An 18139-nucleotide genomic window follows, 5' to 3' on the forward strand; every position below is an offset into this window, starting at 1 on the left:
TCAAATAAAAGTTTAGAATCTAAACTTTTATTTGATATAAGAATTGAATTTTTTTATTGAGTATAGATATTGTTTTTTCACACCTCAATGTACGTGTGAGAAAGTCAAACATCAGTTAAATTGAGACAGAGGGAGTAATAACTAAAATTATATGATTTTGAGTACTCTCCCAGTTGTTAAGGACTTGTGTTGCTTATGTTACTACCTCGATGTACCCTGTTCTCTTTGTTTTTCAGACAATGTCATTTCTGTTTTTCCAATTCGCCCAGGCCACCATAAAGATCTTGTTGATTATATTCTTTCTACTTTGTTCACATTAGTGTCATTACCATCTTTGAGATTGGCAGGTTGATAAAACTTCTGTGCCTTTTAAGCTGCAATTTATCAGAGGATTATCATTCTAAATGTCTAATAAAGTTGGAAAAACTAAACAAGGGTAATCAATTCGAAAATCACACATAAAAAACAAGAAATTGTGAGTTCTATCATATGAACACATAACATGATCAGAATCAGGATTATATCATAATAACTGCAACAATATATATTTCTTATCTTTTTAATTTTGAGTGATTCTTGTGAATACCCAAAAAATGTACTTGCCAAGTTAACCAACATACGAATTAAAAACCCCGGTTAGATTTTGAATTCAAACACAATGAACATTTAGGAACTTGCAATTAAACAGGATGATCACTAGACTTCCTCGATCTTCAGATCTGCAATGCCAGCAACTAGGTGATTGCAGATTGCTTCAAACTGCTTCTTCTTGAACTCGTACTCGTAAACTTCAGCATTCTTATTTGCATCAAGCCATTCGATAGCATCCTCGAAGGAATATTTTATCATCTTCTTAACAGACGCTTCAAGCTTGTTGTTTCTTTTGAAAAAGTCTCGCATTTTATATATACAGTCCTTAAATGCAAGCATTGCGTTGTTCTTTCTTGTGAACTCCTCGTCTTCAATCTTGAATTGTTCAGCTTCTTTTATCATCCGTTCAATCTCATCCTCTTTAAGCGTTCCTCTTCTGATGATCTTAATGCTATTCCTCACTCCAGTAGCTTTATTCTCCGCGAAAACACTTAACACCCCATTAGCATCAATTGTGAACATTACAGAGATTTGAGCACTGCCTCTCGGGCCAGGAGGCAGGTCAGATAGCTCAAAATGTCCAAGCAAGCTATTGTCTGTGATTCTTGTTCTCTCACCCTCAAAAACTGCAATCGTAGCACTGGTCTGATCATCCTCAGCTGTAGAGAATTGTTTTTCAACCGAGTTGGGAATGGTTGTGTTCCTTGGAATAATTACAGACATGGCACCTCCTTCAACTGCAATCCCGAGAGAAAGAGGAGTAACATCAAGCAACATTAAGTTCTTGATGATCTGATTATCCTCTCCGCTTAATATTGCAGCTTCGACAGCTGCGCCATAAGCAACAGCCTCATCAGGATTTATGTTCTTGCAAAGTTCCTCCCTATCAAAAAACTGTTGCAATAGTTGTTGCACTTTTGGAATTCTCGTGGATCCGCCCACAAGAACAATATCATGGACTTTACTCTTGTCCATCCGCGCATCTTCCAAACATTTTTTCACAGTCTCGATACAACTCAGAAAAAGATCCATGTTTAAATTCTCAAATCTGGCACGTGTGATCTTTGCAGAGTAATCAATTCCCTCATACAAAGCATCAACATCAATAGTCGTCTTGTTATTATAAGAAAGAACCCTCTTTGCCTTCTCGCAAGCAATTTTCAATCTTCTTAAAGATTTAGCATTTCGACAGATGTCCTTTTTGTGCTTCCTCTTGAATTCCTCAACAAAGTGGTTTAGCAAACGATTGTCAAAGTCCTCACCTCCGAGGTGAGTATTGCCAGCAGTAGCCTGTACTTCAATATTATCCTTTCTGATCTTAAGTAGAGAAACATCAAAAGTACCACCACCTAAATCAAATATAAGAACATTCTTTTGCGCCATAGGATTGCTTGTAAGCTTGTGTTCAAGACCATAAGCGACTGCAGCAGCTGTGGGCTCAACAAGAACCCGCAGTACATCAAGTCCCGCTATTTTTGCTGCATCTTTTGTAGCCTGGCGCTGTGAGTCATTGAAGTGTGCAGGGACAGTTATAACAACATCTTTCACTTCCTTTCCCAGGTACTCTTCTGCTACATCCTTCATCTTATTGAGAACCATGGAAGATAACTCCTCCGGTGAGAATTCTTTCTCCACACCTCTGTAATTCACAACAATCTTTGGCTTATCACCAAAATCACCAACGACCTTGAAAGGCCAAAGCTTCATGTCACTTTGCACGGTTGAATCCGAAAACCTCCTTCCAATCAACCTTTTAGCATCTACATGCAAACATTATAAAACCATAAGAACCTCTACCAAACTAACATGCACAAACACACTTTAAGTAACAATTAGGAACATTATTTACTCCAAACCAAGATAAAAAGATAAAGAGTAAACTATGCGTTAGTGACCAAACTTTATCCATTTTTTCATTTTGGTCGACAGAAATTCAAATTTGCAATTTGATGGTCATGTATTATCTTAATTCACCAAATTGATGACTAAGGGCCATTTTTTGAGAAAAAAATGATAAGTTCTCCTCAGAAAAGTGGCCCTTAACCATTCCTTTGGCAGTTTCTTTAAAACATCAAAACAAAGTCCGGCCACCTATTTGTATATTTAAAATTGTGGTCACTGAAGTATAACTACAGATAAAGTTCAATCACCGCTTTAAATTATAATCTAAGATAAATAACATAAACACATACCAAAAATAGTGCTTGTAGGATTAAGGGCAGATTGATTTTTAGCAGCATCACCAATGAAACGCTCCGTATCAGTGAAAGCAACACATGATGGTGTAGTTCTATTACCCTGATCATTAGCAATGATTTCAACTCGATCATGTTGCCAAACTCCAACACAAGAATATGTTGTGCCTAGATCAATTCCAACAGCCACTCCATTTTTGGCCATCTTACATGCAAATTTCAGACTTTTAAAACAACACAGATATTTGTACCAGAAGGGCAAGTAGGCCACTTTATAAACTCATTCCAGTTACCGGGAAGTGCAACAGTTATAAATATTTATTTCAGCGCACTTAACTCTAAACAACCCTTTGCATTCTTATCTGTGATTTTCTTCCATCGAGTACATTGAATCGGGAGTTATTGGCATATGATAATTTTATGCATTAGTTTGCTTTGTACAGACTATAGCCTCATTTTTCACTTTTTCCTTTGTATGAGAGTGTGCTAGGAAAAATGTCGATAAAAATGTGTTTTATAAAAATTAAGTTCCGAAAATTTGAAAAATAATCAGCCTGGTGGAGAAGTTGAGGCGTCAGTGGAGAGCATAGCTAAATCACCTATGCAAGTTGCTACCTCTTCCCGAGAGGAGTTGCATGTGGAGCTTCAGGGGAATGGACCTAAGATCACGGTCGAAACTATTGATGAGTCAAGCGGAGAAGATAGAGTTGGAGTCTCCAGAATTACTTCATTCCTTGAAAGCTTTTGCTCGCAGTTACGAGGGATGCAGCAACAGCTGTATGGAAGCTTTCCTTAGATATCGTTCAATTGTGTTTGAAAAGAGCTTGGTCCTCTTGCCAGCTGACAGTGAGTCGACTGAAACTCATATCAGTGAGCCTCCAACTGGTACCAAAGCTGTTGATATCCCTCTTGATGAGTACTACAATATAGTATCTCTTTTAAAACTATGTATACATGTGTGTTACTTATTTCGTAGTCATAATATCATTATTCAAAATTGAATAATCTTTTTAAAAGAAGATTTAAAATTTAAGACCAATTATATCTATGAAAATATTCCCTCCGTCCATTTTTAGTTGCCACTTTTGGTTTTGTGCCGGTCAAATTGACCAAAGTTCGACTAAAATTTATTAATATTTTATCAATTGAAAAAATTAAAAAAATATATCACTGGAAATAAATTTTAATCTACTTTAAGATGTTGTTTTCAGTTTTTTAAAATAATGAAAGAGTGACTTATAATCTTTGGTAAAAAATTAGTCAATTTGACCAACAAAAATAGAAATACGACAACTAAAAAGGAACGGAGGGAGTAACATTTTTATTAAACAAAACCAAATCATATTTTACATTTACTATAAGAAGAATTTAAGAATTATAAAGTGCATTCCATAAAAAAAAAAAAGAATTATAAAGTGTAAACATGCATAACAAAACAAATAAATTTTTCAAGGCTAAACTTTTTTTTTAATAGTCTTAAAACAAATATGATAAATATTTCACTAATTCATAATTTATAAGTAAAAATAATATTTTTACATTTTTATGAACAGGCTAAGTACGCACAAAATATTTAATTTAATATCAAAATCTCTTCAATTGTCTCGACAGCATACTTCATTTTTTAAAATTCAAAACCATAAAACAGTGTATAATTTTAATCAAATACTCCCCCATCTATTCAATAGCTGTAGCTTGGGAGAATGGTGGCAGATGGGCAGCAAATAAGAGGACGCGTGTCACACTGGATCCACCAACTTCGACTTATAGTTGGGCACGTAAACAAAGTCTCTGGGACACGTGTCTTTCCACCCTCTTCTCTGCTCTGCATGCTATACAATCATTTACACGGGTGTGCAACTCTCTTTCATTATCTATCGCATCTCAAACTCGAACTGAAACTCAAACTCAAACTCAAAAAACACACATTTTAACGAGGAACAAGAAAGAACAATGGGCGGTAATAATTTGGAGACAAGGTCATTGATTGATGAGCTGAGGCCTTTTGATAAGACTGCTGGTCTTTTTGATCTTGGCCATCCTCTTCTCAATCGTGTTGCTGAAAGCTTTGTCAAAGCTGCCGGGGTATGTATACCTTTTGTGCCCGGGGTACCGAATTTTCAAAAAATACCTATATATTTTTCGGGGCTACTTCTATAGTTTTGTAAAATAAATTTAGAATGGTGTATAGGTTGTGTGTGTTTTTGTGTCATGTGTATGTAGAGAGATTATGATGGATGTGTTTTGATTATGGTGTGTTCATGTGTTGCAGATTGGAGCTGTTCAGGCCGTTTCTCGAGAGGCTTATTTCACTGCCACTGAAAGTAAATTATGAAACTTGTTACATGTATTCTGCATACTTTTGTAGGAAAATGGATGTATTATTATGTGCTATATGATTTTAATTGGTGGTCTGTATCTGTTGGTGGAGCAGGTGTGAGTGGTGACAATGGGGGGATGCCCCCAGGGATTGGGGGGTCTAGGCGAAATCGCTTTCCGGACCTTAAGGGTATTGCTTGAAACTCTGTTTCTGTCTCTTTGGTTTGTATGATTGTGTATTTGTTACATGTATGTTGTGTATTGTTGAGTGGAATCAGATATGTTGATGAAGTATTGATGTTATGGAGGTACCGAAGTGCAGTTCAGGTTAGAAGCACGAAAAAGATGTTAAGAGTTGGTTTCTGAGATATATGCCTTGCCTTTTAAGAGGGAAGTTAGATGAAGTTAACAGGAACTGAGAATTGTGTTCAAGAAATAATTACAGATTAGATAATACGTGAAATTTCTCTGTTGCTATAAATCATGTGCAGTCCACTAGTCAACTATGTAGTCAGCTATGGTATCCTCAGAACAGATTGTTGTTGGTAAGGACCATGTTAGCCTGATATCCATGTTAGCTATGGTATCTTTTTTGAGGTTTTGGTGCTTTGTTTTTCTCATTTATTATCACATGCTCTATAATTTCGTAATTGACCAGCTAATCACTGCATTCTGACTTGGACCAAAAAAAAAAAAAATTAACCTGGATTTTGCCTTTTAATCTATTTTGTTAATGTGGTATGTGGTAAGTGGTAACCATTGTTTCAGTTGACATGATTAAGTACTGGTAGTGAATGAGGAGAAATTATTGTGTGTTTTGCACGGTTCTTGAACCTTAGGCTGATCTAGTGTCGATGATAGCTACTGTGGTACAGATGAAAGGTTGACTGAACCTTAGACTTTAGTAATATCGTTTGCTATTGTTTAGGGGAGTATTTGTGTCATGCTTGTACTTGAATATGAGCGACTTTTGAGTGCATAATTAGGAATTAGGATATGTGCTATTCACTGGTCCATCTATAATCGATTTTAGGCATGGAATTTTTGTTTATTTCTGTGTCCTTGATTTTCTTTGCAGGTGAAACTAATAAGAAGTCTGTTGAAGCCCTGGTAAGTTTTTTTGAAGTACAAGTGTCCTGAGGCACAATTAGGGAAGAAAGTAGCAAGCAGTTCGGGATGTGCCTATCTTATTGGTGGATACCTGGCAATCCTCTAGCATATAAGCCCGACCTGTTTGCTAGCTTCTTCTGCATGTTCTACTTTTCGTTGAAGTGGTGATTTTGGGTCGTTAATGCTGTTTTCTTCCCTGTGTCAGGTTAAAGGCAGCGGAAAAGAATCACTGCAATGGGGTGAGTAGCATGGCTATGTAATTAAATATTGTAGCTTTATTATATAGTAGAAAATATGGTCGCAAGCGTGAGATTAATGTCAATTTTGAGCTTTTTACTTGGATCTCATGCATTGTTGTTCAGTTTATTGGTAAAGAAACCAAATAAAATATGGGAACAAATAGTGTGGTTACTCGATCAACTGCCAGGAGTGCTTTAATGTTACAAAATTAAACAAGTGTTCTGCTACTTGATGAGTTGTTGAAGCTTCTCTTATATAGTTGGACATAAGCTCTCTACAACTGTCTCGAAGTAGTTGGAAAACGATATGTTTAAGCTGCAACATAGGTTCTATACAACTATCTTGAAATAGTAGGAAAACGATGTCTGAGCTGGGACATATTTTTATACAACTGTCTTGTAGTAGTAGGATAACAATATATGTGAGCTGCGATGTTAGAAACTAACATGTCTGAATGATCAGTGAGTCTTCCGTGAGCTAAAATTTGATGCTTTATGAATGCCAGGTTTAGCTGCTGGGATGTACTCAGGTCTTACTTATGGGCTGAAGGAGGCTCGTGGAGTTCATGATTGGGTACTATTCCTTGTAACCTTTCTATCACACTTGTGACCTTGTATAATATGGCGTCACAATTTTTGTCTTGATAACATAATAGCAAGAGATCTCCTGATTACAAAGTATATTATGAACATAGTAAAGTGAACTTCATAATTTTTTTGCATTACTGGATGTATGCCGCAACTTTGGGCCTGTATTGGCGGTTTCAGTATGTATCTTCCTTGAGTTTGTAATAGCAACTATTTAGCATGGATATCTTCTTTAACGGCAAGTCATATACTCTATTGAGCATCCTTGTCCTTTTTCTATTCCATATGAAGCGCCTATTTAACTGGACACAACAAGGAGATTATGATATTACAATGCATATAGATTATATTTTGTTAAATGAAATGTGTTTCAACATTGTGATTTATATATTATCGTGGTGACGAGGTGTGATGATATGGTTAAATGTGCTGGATAGATAGTTTTTGTGATGTTCAATCTCATGTTTCTTCGTGCGACAGAAAAATAGTGCAATGGCCGGAGCAGTCACAGGTGCGGCATTGGCTTTAACATCAGATGATTCATCTCATGAGCAAATTGTGCAATGTGCGATAACCGGTGCTGCCCTCTCCACTGCTGCAAATCTCCTCACCGGAATATTTTAAGTGCACCTAGTATTTCTTTGAATGCCAGCTGATGTAGTTGGACTATGTCTTAAGGGTAGTTGTGGCTCAGATACCTCAAGTGAAACTGAAATATGTAGTGATGCATTTTAATTAAGCAGATTGAACCTCTTGTTTTGATCAGTGAACTATGTAATGGTGTATTCTTGCAAGCATATTGGATACTCCCTCTGCCCCATTTAATTCTATACGTTTCGTTTTAACCGCTCGACACGCATTTCAATGCTCTTATAAAATATAGTTCGTAATTTATTTTCAAGATTTTTTTTTTAGTATAAAAATATAACATTCAAACTTTAATTCAGAAAAAAAAATAATTTAAAAATAGATTGCACAACTACATTTTGCAGGAGCATTAAAGTTCGTGCCGCGTCCCCGTATACTACTCATGGGGACGGTCCCTACATGTATACTACTCATGAGGGAGTACTTATTATCTAATGGTCAGTCCTAGTACACTGGTGAAATTTTATGAGCATTTTCAATCTTATCTGCCATTTAGTAGGCTTGAGCATTTTCAATCTTATCTGCCATTTAGTAGGCTAGGCAACGTAATTATGTTCAAAAAGCTTAAGGGTGTTTTGAAAGATTTTGAAGTGTTTGAAATCCGTATTCAACTCGGATCTAAATATATTAGAATTTCGACCTAAGATTTCGAATTATTCTAAATAGTAGTATTTTAAATATTGTTTAAAAAATGTATTAGCATTTTGAGCTGTTGATTTCAAAATATGTTAAATGGTATGAATCTTGAATACCTCTTCCGTTTTAAAATATAGGTCGTTTGATTTTTTTCACGTATTTTTAAGTCTTTTGACCGCATGTTTAAAATCATTGTTTTTGATTTTTTTTTTCTCTGAATAATAATATCAATCATATATTTTTATTAAAAAAAATTTCAAAAATAATGATTTTTAGCATGCGGTCAAAAGACTTAGAAACGCGTGCAAAAAAGTCAAACAACTTATATTTAAAAAACAGAGGGAGTATTGTTTACAATGGGATTCAATCAAGATTATTGTCTTGTTTATAATGGGACTCGATCAGATTATTGTTTTGTGCTTCTAAAATTCATATAATGACATTAGCAAGGATATTTTGACTATACTTCCCTGCAGTAATCAACAATGTGACAATTATCCAAATAATCTCTTTTAAATTTTGGTACCATGAAGAATATTCATGTGCAGACCAGGTATTCTAAACAAGCACGAATATAATTCATTTAAATGCTTGCCAAATTGGAATTATAATTACAATTTACAAAAAAAATTAACTAATGACATGATTGTAAGGATATTGTTGAAGTGAATTTCTTTTCCAACCTTTATATTTTAATTTAAGACTTCAAATATCTACTGTAAATTATTAGAGTTATTAGAGTTATTAGCTAGATACAATTGTTCATTAGTTGATTGTAGGTAGCTTATGGATAAATACCTATTCGGAATTATTACATGTATTGCTTAACGACTTGAAAGCTTAATACAATCTTCTTTTGGTGGCAAATAAAAAATAAAAAAATTATTAGAGTTATTGTCATGATTTAAAATCCACCAAAATATTATCCAAACAAATTTTCCTAAACAACCATGAAAAAATAAATAATCTGGAACAAGGGTTTTGAGGTTTGACCAGGGTATTTATAAGCTAATCTGCTTTCAGTTTCACTTGATACTTGAACCCAGCGAGAGAGGCAGAAGGGGAGAGACAAGAGAGAAATTGAGCAAAATGAGTACCATGAAGTTCTGTCGCGAATGGTGAGTTACATACTTCTACCTTCAATTTCTTGATATAATATACTTATGTTTGTTTGGGGGTGTTGATATACGTACAGCAACAACATACTGTATCCCAAGGAAGATAAAGAGCAGAGGATACTTCTCTACGCTTGCCGTAACTGTGATCACCAGGTCTCTCTCTCTCTCTCTCTCTCTCTCTCTCTCTCTCTCTCTCTCTCTCTCTCTCTCTCTCCCCCTCCCTCCCTCCCTCCCTCCCTCTCTCTCTCCCCCTCTCTCCCTCCCTCCTCTTATCAGGGTTTTACATATACACTATTTGTATGTACATATCATCAGTTTTGGTGCTCTCTGCATTTTATGAGTAACCCTGAATATTTCTCTCCTAATATCAAATTGGGGTTTTCAAATATAAAACTAAAAAATAATTCTTTAATTTTGTTTGGGTTTTGTATGTTTTCAGTGGAGGATTTTATGGTTGTTATCTTATCCCTTTTTAAATAACACAAATTACCAAACTTGGAAGTTATTAAGTGAAGTAGCTCTTTGTTGTTTGGTCACTAGTGTATGAAATATGAGGAACATTGATTTGGGTTTTTCTTGCTTCGACATTGAATCTGTCGATTATTTATTTATTTTTAGTTTTGATGTTTAACTTGTGAAAAAACGTGTCATGTGTCTCTTATCCCAAGTGGTTATTCGAATTTCACATCTAGGCCTTGAGTGAATTCGAATTATTGGGTTTCAACCAATTTTAAAACTAAGTTAACAACGGCCTAATACCTTAAGCTTCAGATTATGGTTTTAAGAGCAAGTCCAACAGCTTCCCTGAATGAGCTCCTAAGCTCATATATAGGGAATGTGGCTTAAAATGGGGGCTCCAACAGTATACACGGATTCCCTAAATCTCTAGGACACATCATCAAAATCACTAGCCATGCCCTATTTTTAGGTAACCACTAGCCATCCCCTATTTCATTTTCTGAAATAAAAAATTCATTTCCCTCCCTCTCTATACTCTTGGTCCCCACTATTTTATACTTTCTACATTTTTTATCCCCACTATTTCCCCTTTACTAGTTCAAATATATTATTATAATGATAACGAGTGAATGAAAGGATTGTTGGAGTTGACATTTGAATTAGTCATCCTAAATCACTAGGATTCTTTATTTTGTTATATATATAGGGAATGCACTAGACAGTGTTGGACTTGCCCTAAGAATACGAGCTTGTTCGATCATATATCATTGACAGTTACCTTCACTCCAAAACCAATTTGTTGAAGTCTAAAGATTGGATCACTAATGCACTAGGATCCCACTTTTTTGTGGTAATATTCGACCTATGTGCCCAAATAATTACGCTGAGAATATTGGGGGTAGGAGAATTTAAACATAAGACCTATCCTAGACGACCTCTGATCACTTGTCAGGGGTTGACTCTTTAAAAACATGTAGTAGGGTGTTTAAGCTACTGTGGTGAGGTTACTTATTCCACATTTGAGTCAAATAGTAAGTAGGGTGTATAGGCTAATTTTGGTAATTTAACGTTAGTGTCATTAGTGCTAAGGGCCTTGAGGCTATTGTTAGTGAGGCTGCTAATTTCATGTTAAGAGTCATATAGTAGGGTGTTTATGCTAATTTGGGTTGGTCACTCTTTTGTTATATTTGCCTGACTAAGTGACAGTTTCATTGTCATCATTTTGTTGTTACATATTTATATCTGAGGTTTGTGAGCGTATTTGAATATCCAGAGTTCTATACTTCTGTTTGAACTTGTACAGGAAGCTGCTGAAAACAATTGTGTTTATAGGAATGAAGTACATCACTCTGTTGGGGAGCGCACCCAGGTTTTGCAGGATGTAGCTGCAGATCCCACTTTGCCGCGAACAAAATCAGTCCGTTGTGCTGTGTGCAACCACGGGGAAGCGGTTTTCTTCCAGGTTTGATTTTGAAGTGCATTCATCTTCAGTCTTCATAGTCTAATATTTGTGATGTTTGATGCTTCCTCTTGTGCACCATGGTTTGTTTTCTTATTATTTGTGTTTTCTTCATTTTCCCTCTGTTTTTAACTGGGAGGAGAAAGTATTAAAGCTTGATTTCTGAGCTAAATTCATTCATTTAAGATTTACTTCACATGCAAATTATAGTCTATGCTTATCATAGTTTCAGCCTTATAAAGTTCATAGTTTCAGCCTTATAAAGTTTCTCTTTAATGTCTACATGCTGTTCATTTTTTCACAAAATGATGACTGCTGAAAAGACTGCTCTTAACCACTTCCGTGCCATCTCTTACAGAAATGGAGTATTGTATATTATATTATTATGTAAAGGAACTGAGAATTCATGTGTTTCAGACTAATAAAACTTCAATTTGTTTGGAGGAAGTCATGCAATATTTAGCTTTGGAAGTGGACAGAACTTTAGGATCATGCACTGCCTTTGTAATGTGACTGTTTGCATGTCCTTTTTTTTTCTTTTGCTAAATAGTGTAAATGTCCTTTTAAAGTCTCATTTCTCAAATGTGTAACCCGACTCAATTAGCTTCTTGACTGGAAGATTTATTTTCGACATGATATTTTTTTTTACTTTTCGCGTTCGTGAGAACTAAGGAATTCGATTAGCATCCCTTGTCTACCATTCAGGTGTGATTTTTTGTGCAGGCTACGGCCAGGGGAGAAGAAGGTATGACACTGTTCTTTGTGTGCTGCAACCCAAATTGTGGCCACCGTTGGAGAGACTGAAACCGTAGAAATGGCTGTGAAGAAGCAAATTGTTGGGATCGCAAGCTGACAAAGGAATCGAAGAACATTCTTATTCCAAGTTAAGTTTTTGCAACTGCAATTTAATAGTGTGATCATCTTATGCATTCAAGCAAATCAAAACTTTCATTTTGTTATGCAGTTGCAAATTCTATGCTAACTTAGCTTATTATAAATTTTCCTGGTGCCACTGACGTTGATTCCTTTGGACATACTGGTTGTAGTTTGTTGAGAATGCTAATGCACAAATTATTATTCTCAAACCCAGAAGATTTTTAAACTTCTCCCCAAGTTGCTGGATTACAGAAAACATGAATGATGAGAAAAATTTGTTTTGGAGATTTTTTTAGTTGTCTTAAAGGTATCAAACTATGCAATGGACTCTTTAAGTTCTTAACCAAATGGAGAAATAGGAATCCTTTGTGCTGGGATATAGTAATTATTTGATGCTGTTTTTAAATCCCCTTGATAGTGTTTGGCATTACGAGCTATAATTCCCCAATATAATGATCTGAGAAGCACAAAAGCACCTACACATGTTATAGCTCAGGTATCAGGAGAGGACTACTGAACTTCAAGATGATGAAGTATTTAGTGATCTTTTTAGCTTGCCATAACTTTGTCTTTTTGGCCCTTACTGATTATGCATCTACCTCCTTAGATAGAGTACTAGGCTTTGACTCCTTCCAGGAGAGGGTCCAGGCTTTGTAAAGAGGATTAGGTCTGCTAATAGTCTGAATAAACATTATTGCAATACTGCTCACTGTTCACTGTTCGTAACTGGCATAGTGGCATGCACCTTTAGTTCTAATGGGAGAGTGATCAAGATGGTCACTCACTCTTATATAAGAGATACTTGGAAAGTGCTGCTTTGAAAGTTGAGTTCGTCGGTTTTGCTTTGTTTTTTCCCCGCAAGGGTCGCTTTTGCATTGTTGGTTAAATACCAATCCTGGATTTGCATTTGATTGGGTACAAAGAAATGTGAGAAACTTTCACCCTCAAGTTAAATTTCGATACATATCTGTTGGAAATGAGAATGATGTCACGTTTTGGTTGGTTCAATATGTTCTGCCTGCAATGCAAAACATCACTGTTTATACTTGCAACCTCCATGACATCATCGGAGTTTCAACTGCAATTGACATATCTGATATCTCTGATTGGGAGCTTATTTCCACCATCAGATTCTGCGATGATATCAAATGGTATTTTGATCCAATTGACAACGTTTGAAATGCAAATAATTACTGCTCTAGATTTGATCAACATAATTCAACTGGTACGGCTAGGAAGCTAAAGTTTTCACTAAGGAGTTCTCTGGAAGGACCTGATCCTAGGGTGGTTTATGCTCACTATAGTACTGGTTTCACTTCACTGGAGTGGCACATAATACTTGTGTTTTTCATTTATGTTAGGTAGTTGTGTTTAAAAAAAAAAGGGAAATATTTTTGCATTTTCATGTTTCATTATTTGGCCCAAGTCTGACAGCATCCCCAACCATGAACTTTCCTTGTAATTTTGTCACATCTATACAATATTATTAAGCTAAAAATGCAATATTATTAAGTTAGAAATGCAAAAATTTGGTCGTTAGATGCATTATAGATTTTTTTTATTTCATTATGATGATGCCCGTCAATAATATATTAAAATAAACCGAAATAAAATACACTCCGAGATGCTGTGATACATATTTTTTCAAAATAATTACTCCAAAGGAATGGAGGTAGTACTTAATTTTATCCCCACTTCTCGGTAACTTTGCATGTTATTTCAAAAACAATTTGAGGTTGCTGGAAAGTAATGACTGCAAAATATTTCAAAATAAATTGTGGCTGCTGGGATTCGAGCCCAGGTCTCCACGGCCACAACGTGGAATTCTTACCACTAAACTACAGCCACATGTGATTTCAAATGGCCTTCGTAGTCAGTATATTGATGTTTTATTCAAACATGCATCTCAATGCATGAACTCCTCAATTATACAGGCCATACAGGGACATGAAAACTCTAAAAATGATATGGTCATCAAGTTCTGCAACTTGGCTCCACAGAGGAACCTGCCCTACATTGTAGGTAAGGGCATGTCCTGCTTGGTGGAAAGATATCCAAGTGTGGTAATTTACTTGAGAAAAGATAAGGGCAAAAAGACAATGGTGAATCCAGGCAAGATTGCTCGAGACACTGCTCAGAATATACTTTTCTTGCGTACATTATTCGAGGAAAGAACTGAAGTAATACACACTGGAAAACGAGTACTCTTACGTAATCCTTGTGGAAACCAGACAAATACTGAAATACATATGACAATTGACAAGGGTCCCATAAAACTAAGGCTTAGCATACAGAAACTATTTATTGTAGAAGATACGGAGGAGCACCAAAAAGCCGAAAACTGTCACCTCTCTATGAATATACGGTAACCACATACATCTATAAGCACTTAGATTTCCCCCTTGCTCATGTTCCAAAACTCGACCTCATGTTCAAGGACTGTTATGAAAACTCGTTCAGCTTTTGCAATAATATCAATTGATGCCTTTTCCAAACAACGGTCAACTATATTCTGGAGGAAATGGCAATACTGACCGAAGCCATTATTACCCCATCTTTGGCAAGTCTCTCTGAGTTCTTCTGGAATTTTAGATCCATCTTCCAGACAGTGAGAAAAGCTGTCTTGATAAACGGTTTCAATAGCCCAAAATGCAGTGACTGCTACTGTATATTCAATTTCTGACCTCATCAGACTCTTCAGAAAGCTGCAGCAAAAGAAATAATACTGGACATAATAACATAATACTGAGAGAGAATAAAGACAAAGATTAGAATTGTAGCAAGAGCAAACTAGATATAACGACGTGTAGAGATGTCGTCATAATGAAAACATATAGGTGAAGAGAGGAATTGCTTGGTTGAAAGTCCTGGCATAGCATGGTCCCAAAGCCTGCATGTTCTGCTTGGCTCAAAATTTGATTGATGCTGTTTGTGCAACATCATATACTAATACTAGTGAGTTGTATGCACACTTGTTCTGAATACTCAATTGGTTCCTTCATATGACGTTTGAATATATTAATTTGTTCCATTTGCCTATTATATATGAAATAACAGGTTCAAGAGAGAACCATAGAGCGCTCAAGAGAGAACCAATGCTTAAAATAGAAACATAGAACCACTAAGGTTCTGCTGCAGAACCCTATATTTTACATAGATTTTCAGGATCTAAATCTGAATACATGTTTTTTTGCATCGTTGTATGTGTCCAGAAGTAATTTCAAAATATAATATATAAATAAGACATTTTTTTCATGTGCAGTTCTGCTGCAAAATCCTAACTAATACTAGAAATAAGGTAAGGGTTCTCTGGGTTCTCTGTCTGATGGTTCTCTCTTGAACATGACCCATATATATACAATGAAGTGTAAAGCGCACTACAAATTTTTTCAACTATTCAATAAAAAGACGTTTTCTTCACTGAATCCTTCTATGGAAAGGTGCATAAAACACAGACATTACAGGGAACTGCGCAGCCATGGGTGAAGACTGAAGAGGTTGAAGCACAAGCGAGAAACTGACATTCGAAAATCCAATGTTACTTCTTAAGTTGTTTTGATCAACAAAAATCAAGACTCCAAGGTCAAATTGAGAAGCTAAACCAGGACACATGATAGGGTGCATTCTGCAAAAGCCTGTGTTATGGCTTGCAGTTCACATATAATGTAATAACCATGGATGATTCAGTTATGTCTTTGCCCAAAATTTCAGAGAGTCGAATATATTAAGAAATACTAAAGGTCATATATATATAACAGATATAATTACCTGCAGTACATGAGATTTGCTCTTTGTGGAACAACACTTGTCAATGAAACCTCCCATTTAGAAGCTTCTTCCTTGAACCATGTAATCTCATCATTTAGAGAGGCCAAACCACCTAGAATAATGTCCGTATCTGAACTATCATCTAATTCATTGCAAGCTTTCACCAAGACACTTGCAACGAAAGGGACAAAGGCTCTGACATATATGTAATCCTGTCCCTGCATCATATATGCAGCAATAACTAATGTAGCAAATCACCCATAATTAATCAATCCGCTTGCCCTAGTCTCCTTACATTTTAGATAACACATATTAGTAATCATATTTCATCTTTCAGCTATATATAGAGTAGTCATATTTCTTGACCAAAGCAAAATAGTGGAACTAAATCTTAATTGACTTGAAGATTGAATTTACTATGAAAACGCATATTTAAAACCTCTACAACCTAGCAAGGCACATTATTAATGTAAATGTGTGCTTTTTATCTGTTAGGCCGGCAACAACAAAGACAAACTAAAGAACGCAACTAATTCACATTGAAATTCCTCAAACGATGATAAAGCCACAAATGGACAAAAATATTGCTTTGATATCACCATGTTTAGCCAATTTTTATAAGCACCTCTACTACAATGCAAAACACATTGTTAATTTTAATGGGTATTTGTTATCCGTGATCAAGACTATCATTTTTCGATTTCCATAGCTGTTACTTACACCATGCTTTCCATGATGCAATCTTTCTCAGTGATACCAACAATAAAGATGCAATCTTTTTCACTATACTAATGTGTCCAACTAAAACCTCTGATGACTTATGACTTGTCTTTATGACTTACAAAAACTTAATGTGAAAAGTAATTTTATAATTTTTATATTATAGATGAGTAATACGTTAATAAAAATATAATAATAAAAATAAATTTGATAGGTTATTTATTTGACTGGTTAATTGACTTTTATCAAAAAAAATCACAAAAAAAAAGTAACTTGTTCTAAAAAGCAGCCTACCAACTTCTAACTTTAATTTCAGTTGTCGCTTATTTATAATTTTAAGTAAGCTTATGGATTATTAAACAAAAAGACATTTTTCGTTTAAAGGCAGAAATTACTTAAAAGTTAAAACCTATGACTTTAATCAAACGCCAAACAGTCTCTAAAACAGTATGTTTTACTTACAAGATTGAAAAGGGCTGTTTCAAACGAGGACAAAAAAGAAGAAAAGAGAAGGTACCAGCCATTTCTTGAAGGAAGGAGAATCAATTGTGCCATCTCGAATGCTAAGAATAAAAGGGTGTCTTGTAGCTTCTTTGTAGATTGAACTGTGTTTTTTCATCCATGAATCTGTTATGTTTGTTTTCTTGGACTTGAATTTCTCAGCTTCAACTTCACTTGCCTCCAGCTCCATTCCCCCTATGTTTTTTTTCTGTCTGATTGTATAACTTTTTTTCCGTGAGGTGTCTGATAGTGTGTATCTTTCTTTGTGTTTGTCATTGTGTATATGCTCAATATTTGTTTACTCTGGGGAATGGGGGTTGGGTTGCTCTTGTAAAATGTAATTTGATAAATTATTTTGAATTTTTTTTTGATAAAAATTTAATATTTAAAATTTTATATAAAAAAGAAAAATTTTAAATATAAATTATAGAATTATATTTTATATACGCGTTAAAATACGTGTCGAGCAGGATGAAAAAATTTAAAGAAATGAGTGGGAGAGGGATTATAACAGACTCAACGGCCCACCCAACAAGACTTGGATAATTATCCAAAAAGAGCAATCTAAACAAAAATATTTCCTGTTTTTTTTTGTCATGAAAAATGAAATATTAACAGGAAAAATATTTCCTGTTAAAATCATGTGATTCGGTTAAAATTAAGTGACGCCTCGACCGTCCCGAAAAATCAGTCAATCTCATATTTTAGAGTTTGAATTGTCTAAAATATTATAAAAAAAGCTTCAAATGTCACAAAATTGAAAGTTTAAAATAACAGGGTAGGAAGAAATGATCAAATTTATTAATTTTAGATAATTAAATGTTTTGATTTTTTAAATAAAATGCTAGATCATTTTGTTTTTTAGTTTTTAGAAAACACTACAAAACGTAATACAGTCTGACGTTTTAGGAG

At 35.1% G+C, this 18139-nt stretch overlaps 4 protein-coding genes and 1 non-coding gene across 5 annotated transcripts; 2 read left to right on the top strand and 3 right to left on the bottom strand.

The window, feature by feature from the left end:
* Positions 1 to 696: 696 nt before the first annotated feature.
* Positions 697 to 2991, bottom strand: LOC108198483 (heat shock cognate 70 kDa protein). Its single transcript, XM_017366236.1, has 2 exons — positions 2784 to 2991; positions 697 to 2351 (listed from the first exon to the last, which is right to left on the bottom strand). The coding sequence occupies exons 1-2, from the start codon at positions 2989 to 2991 to the stop codon at positions 697 to 699; spliced, it is 1863 nt and encodes a 620-aa protein (XP_017221725.1).
* Positions 2992 to 4616: 1625 nt separating this feature from the next.
* LOC108198968 (outer envelope pore protein 16-2, chloroplastic) lies at positions 4617 to 7867 on the top strand. Its single transcript, XM_017366739.2, has 7 exons — positions 4617 to 4871; positions 5059 to 5110; positions 5221 to 5295; positions 6184 to 6215; positions 6421 to 6454; positions 6961 to 7028; positions 7523 to 7867. Exons 1-7 carry the CDS (start codon positions 4740 to 4742, stop codon positions 7664 to 7666), a joined length of 537 nt encoding a protein of 178 aa, XP_017222228.1. The 5' UTR covers positions 4617 to 4739; the 3' UTR covers positions 7667 to 7867.
* A 1418-nt stretch (positions 7868 to 9285) lies between these two features.
* On the top strand, positions 9286 to 12525 carry LOC108197529 (DNA-directed RNA polymerases II, IV and V subunit 9B). Its single transcript, XM_017365176.2, has 4 exons — positions 9286 to 9444; positions 9522 to 9597; positions 11207 to 11365; positions 12086 to 12525. Exons 1-4 carry the CDS (start codon positions 9416 to 9418, stop codon positions 12164 to 12166), a joined length of 345 nt encoding a protein of 114 aa, XP_017220665.1. The 5' UTR covers positions 9286 to 9415; the 3' UTR covers positions 12167 to 12525.
* A 1489-nt stretch (positions 12526 to 14014) lies between these two features.
* TRNAH-GUG (transfer RNA histidin (anticodon GUG)) lies at positions 14015 to 14086 on the bottom strand. The gene has a single exon. It is a non-coding gene; the product is annotated as a tRNA-His (tRNA).
* A 237-nt stretch (positions 14087 to 14323) lies between these two features.
* LOC108197638 (probable bifunctional TENA-E protein) lies at positions 14324 to 17522 on the bottom strand. The gene is made up of 3 exons (XM_017365310.2): positions 17244 to 17522; positions 16007 to 16224; positions 14324 to 14943 (listed from the first exon to the last, which is right to left on the bottom strand). Exons 1-3 carry the CDS (start codon positions 17415 to 17417, stop codon positions 14628 to 14630), a joined length of 708 nt encoding a protein of 235 aa, XP_017220799.1. The 5' UTR covers positions 17418 to 17522; the 3' UTR covers positions 14324 to 14627.
* Positions 17523 to 18139: the final 617 nt, after the last annotated feature.

This window comes from Daucus carota, chromosome 8 (genome assembly GCF_001625215.2).
Source record: "Daucus carota subsp. sativus chromosome 8, DH1 v3.0, whole genome shotgun sequence".
In the NCBI taxonomy this organism is placed as follows: Eukaryota; Viridiplantae; Streptophyta; class Magnoliopsida; order Apiales; family Apiaceae; genus Daucus; species Daucus carota.

Coding starts and splice junctions, on each gene's coding strand:
- LOC108198483 (XM_017366236.1), bottom strand. CDS start 2,991: ATGGCCAAAAATGGAGTGGCTGTTGGAATTGATCTAGGCACAACATAT. Junction 2,352..2,783: donor TCCTACAAGCACTATTTTTG/GTATGTGTTTAT, acceptor GTTTGCATGTAG/ATGCTAAAAGGTTGATTGGA.
- LOC108198968 (XM_017366739.2), top strand. CDS start 4,740: ATGGGCGGTAATAATTTGGAGACAAGGTCATTGATTGATGAGCTGAGG. Junction 4,872..5,058: donor GCTTTGTCAAAGCTGCCGGG/GTATGTATACCT, acceptor CATGTGTTGCAG/ATTGGAGCTGTTCAGGCCGT. Junction 5,111..5,220: donor TTATTTCACTGCCACTGAAA/GTAAATTATGAA, acceptor TTGGTGGAGCAG/GTGTGAGTGGTGACAATGGG.
- LOC108197529 (XM_017365176.2), top strand. CDS start 9,416: ATGAGTACCATGAAGTTCTGTCGCGAATG. Junction 9,445..9,521: donor ATGAAGTTCTGTCGCGAATG/GTGAGTTACATA, acceptor ATATACGTACAG/CAACAACATACTGTATCCCA. Junction 11,366..12,085: donor GGGAAGCGGTTTTCTTCCAG/GTTTGATTTTGA, acceptor TTTTTTGTGCAG/GCTACGGCCAGGGGAGAAGA.
- LOC108197638 (XM_017365310.2), bottom strand. CDS start 17,417: ATGGAGCTGGAGGCAAGTGAAGTTGAAGCTGAGAAATTCAAGTCCAAG. Junction 16,225..17,243: donor CTTCCTTCAAGAAATGGCTG/GTACCTTCTCTT, acceptor TATATGATGCAG/GGACAGGATTACATATATGT. Junction 14,944..16,006: donor GCAAATCTCATGTACTGCAG/GTAATTATATCT, acceptor CTTTTGCTGCAG/CTTTCTGAAGAGTCTGATGA.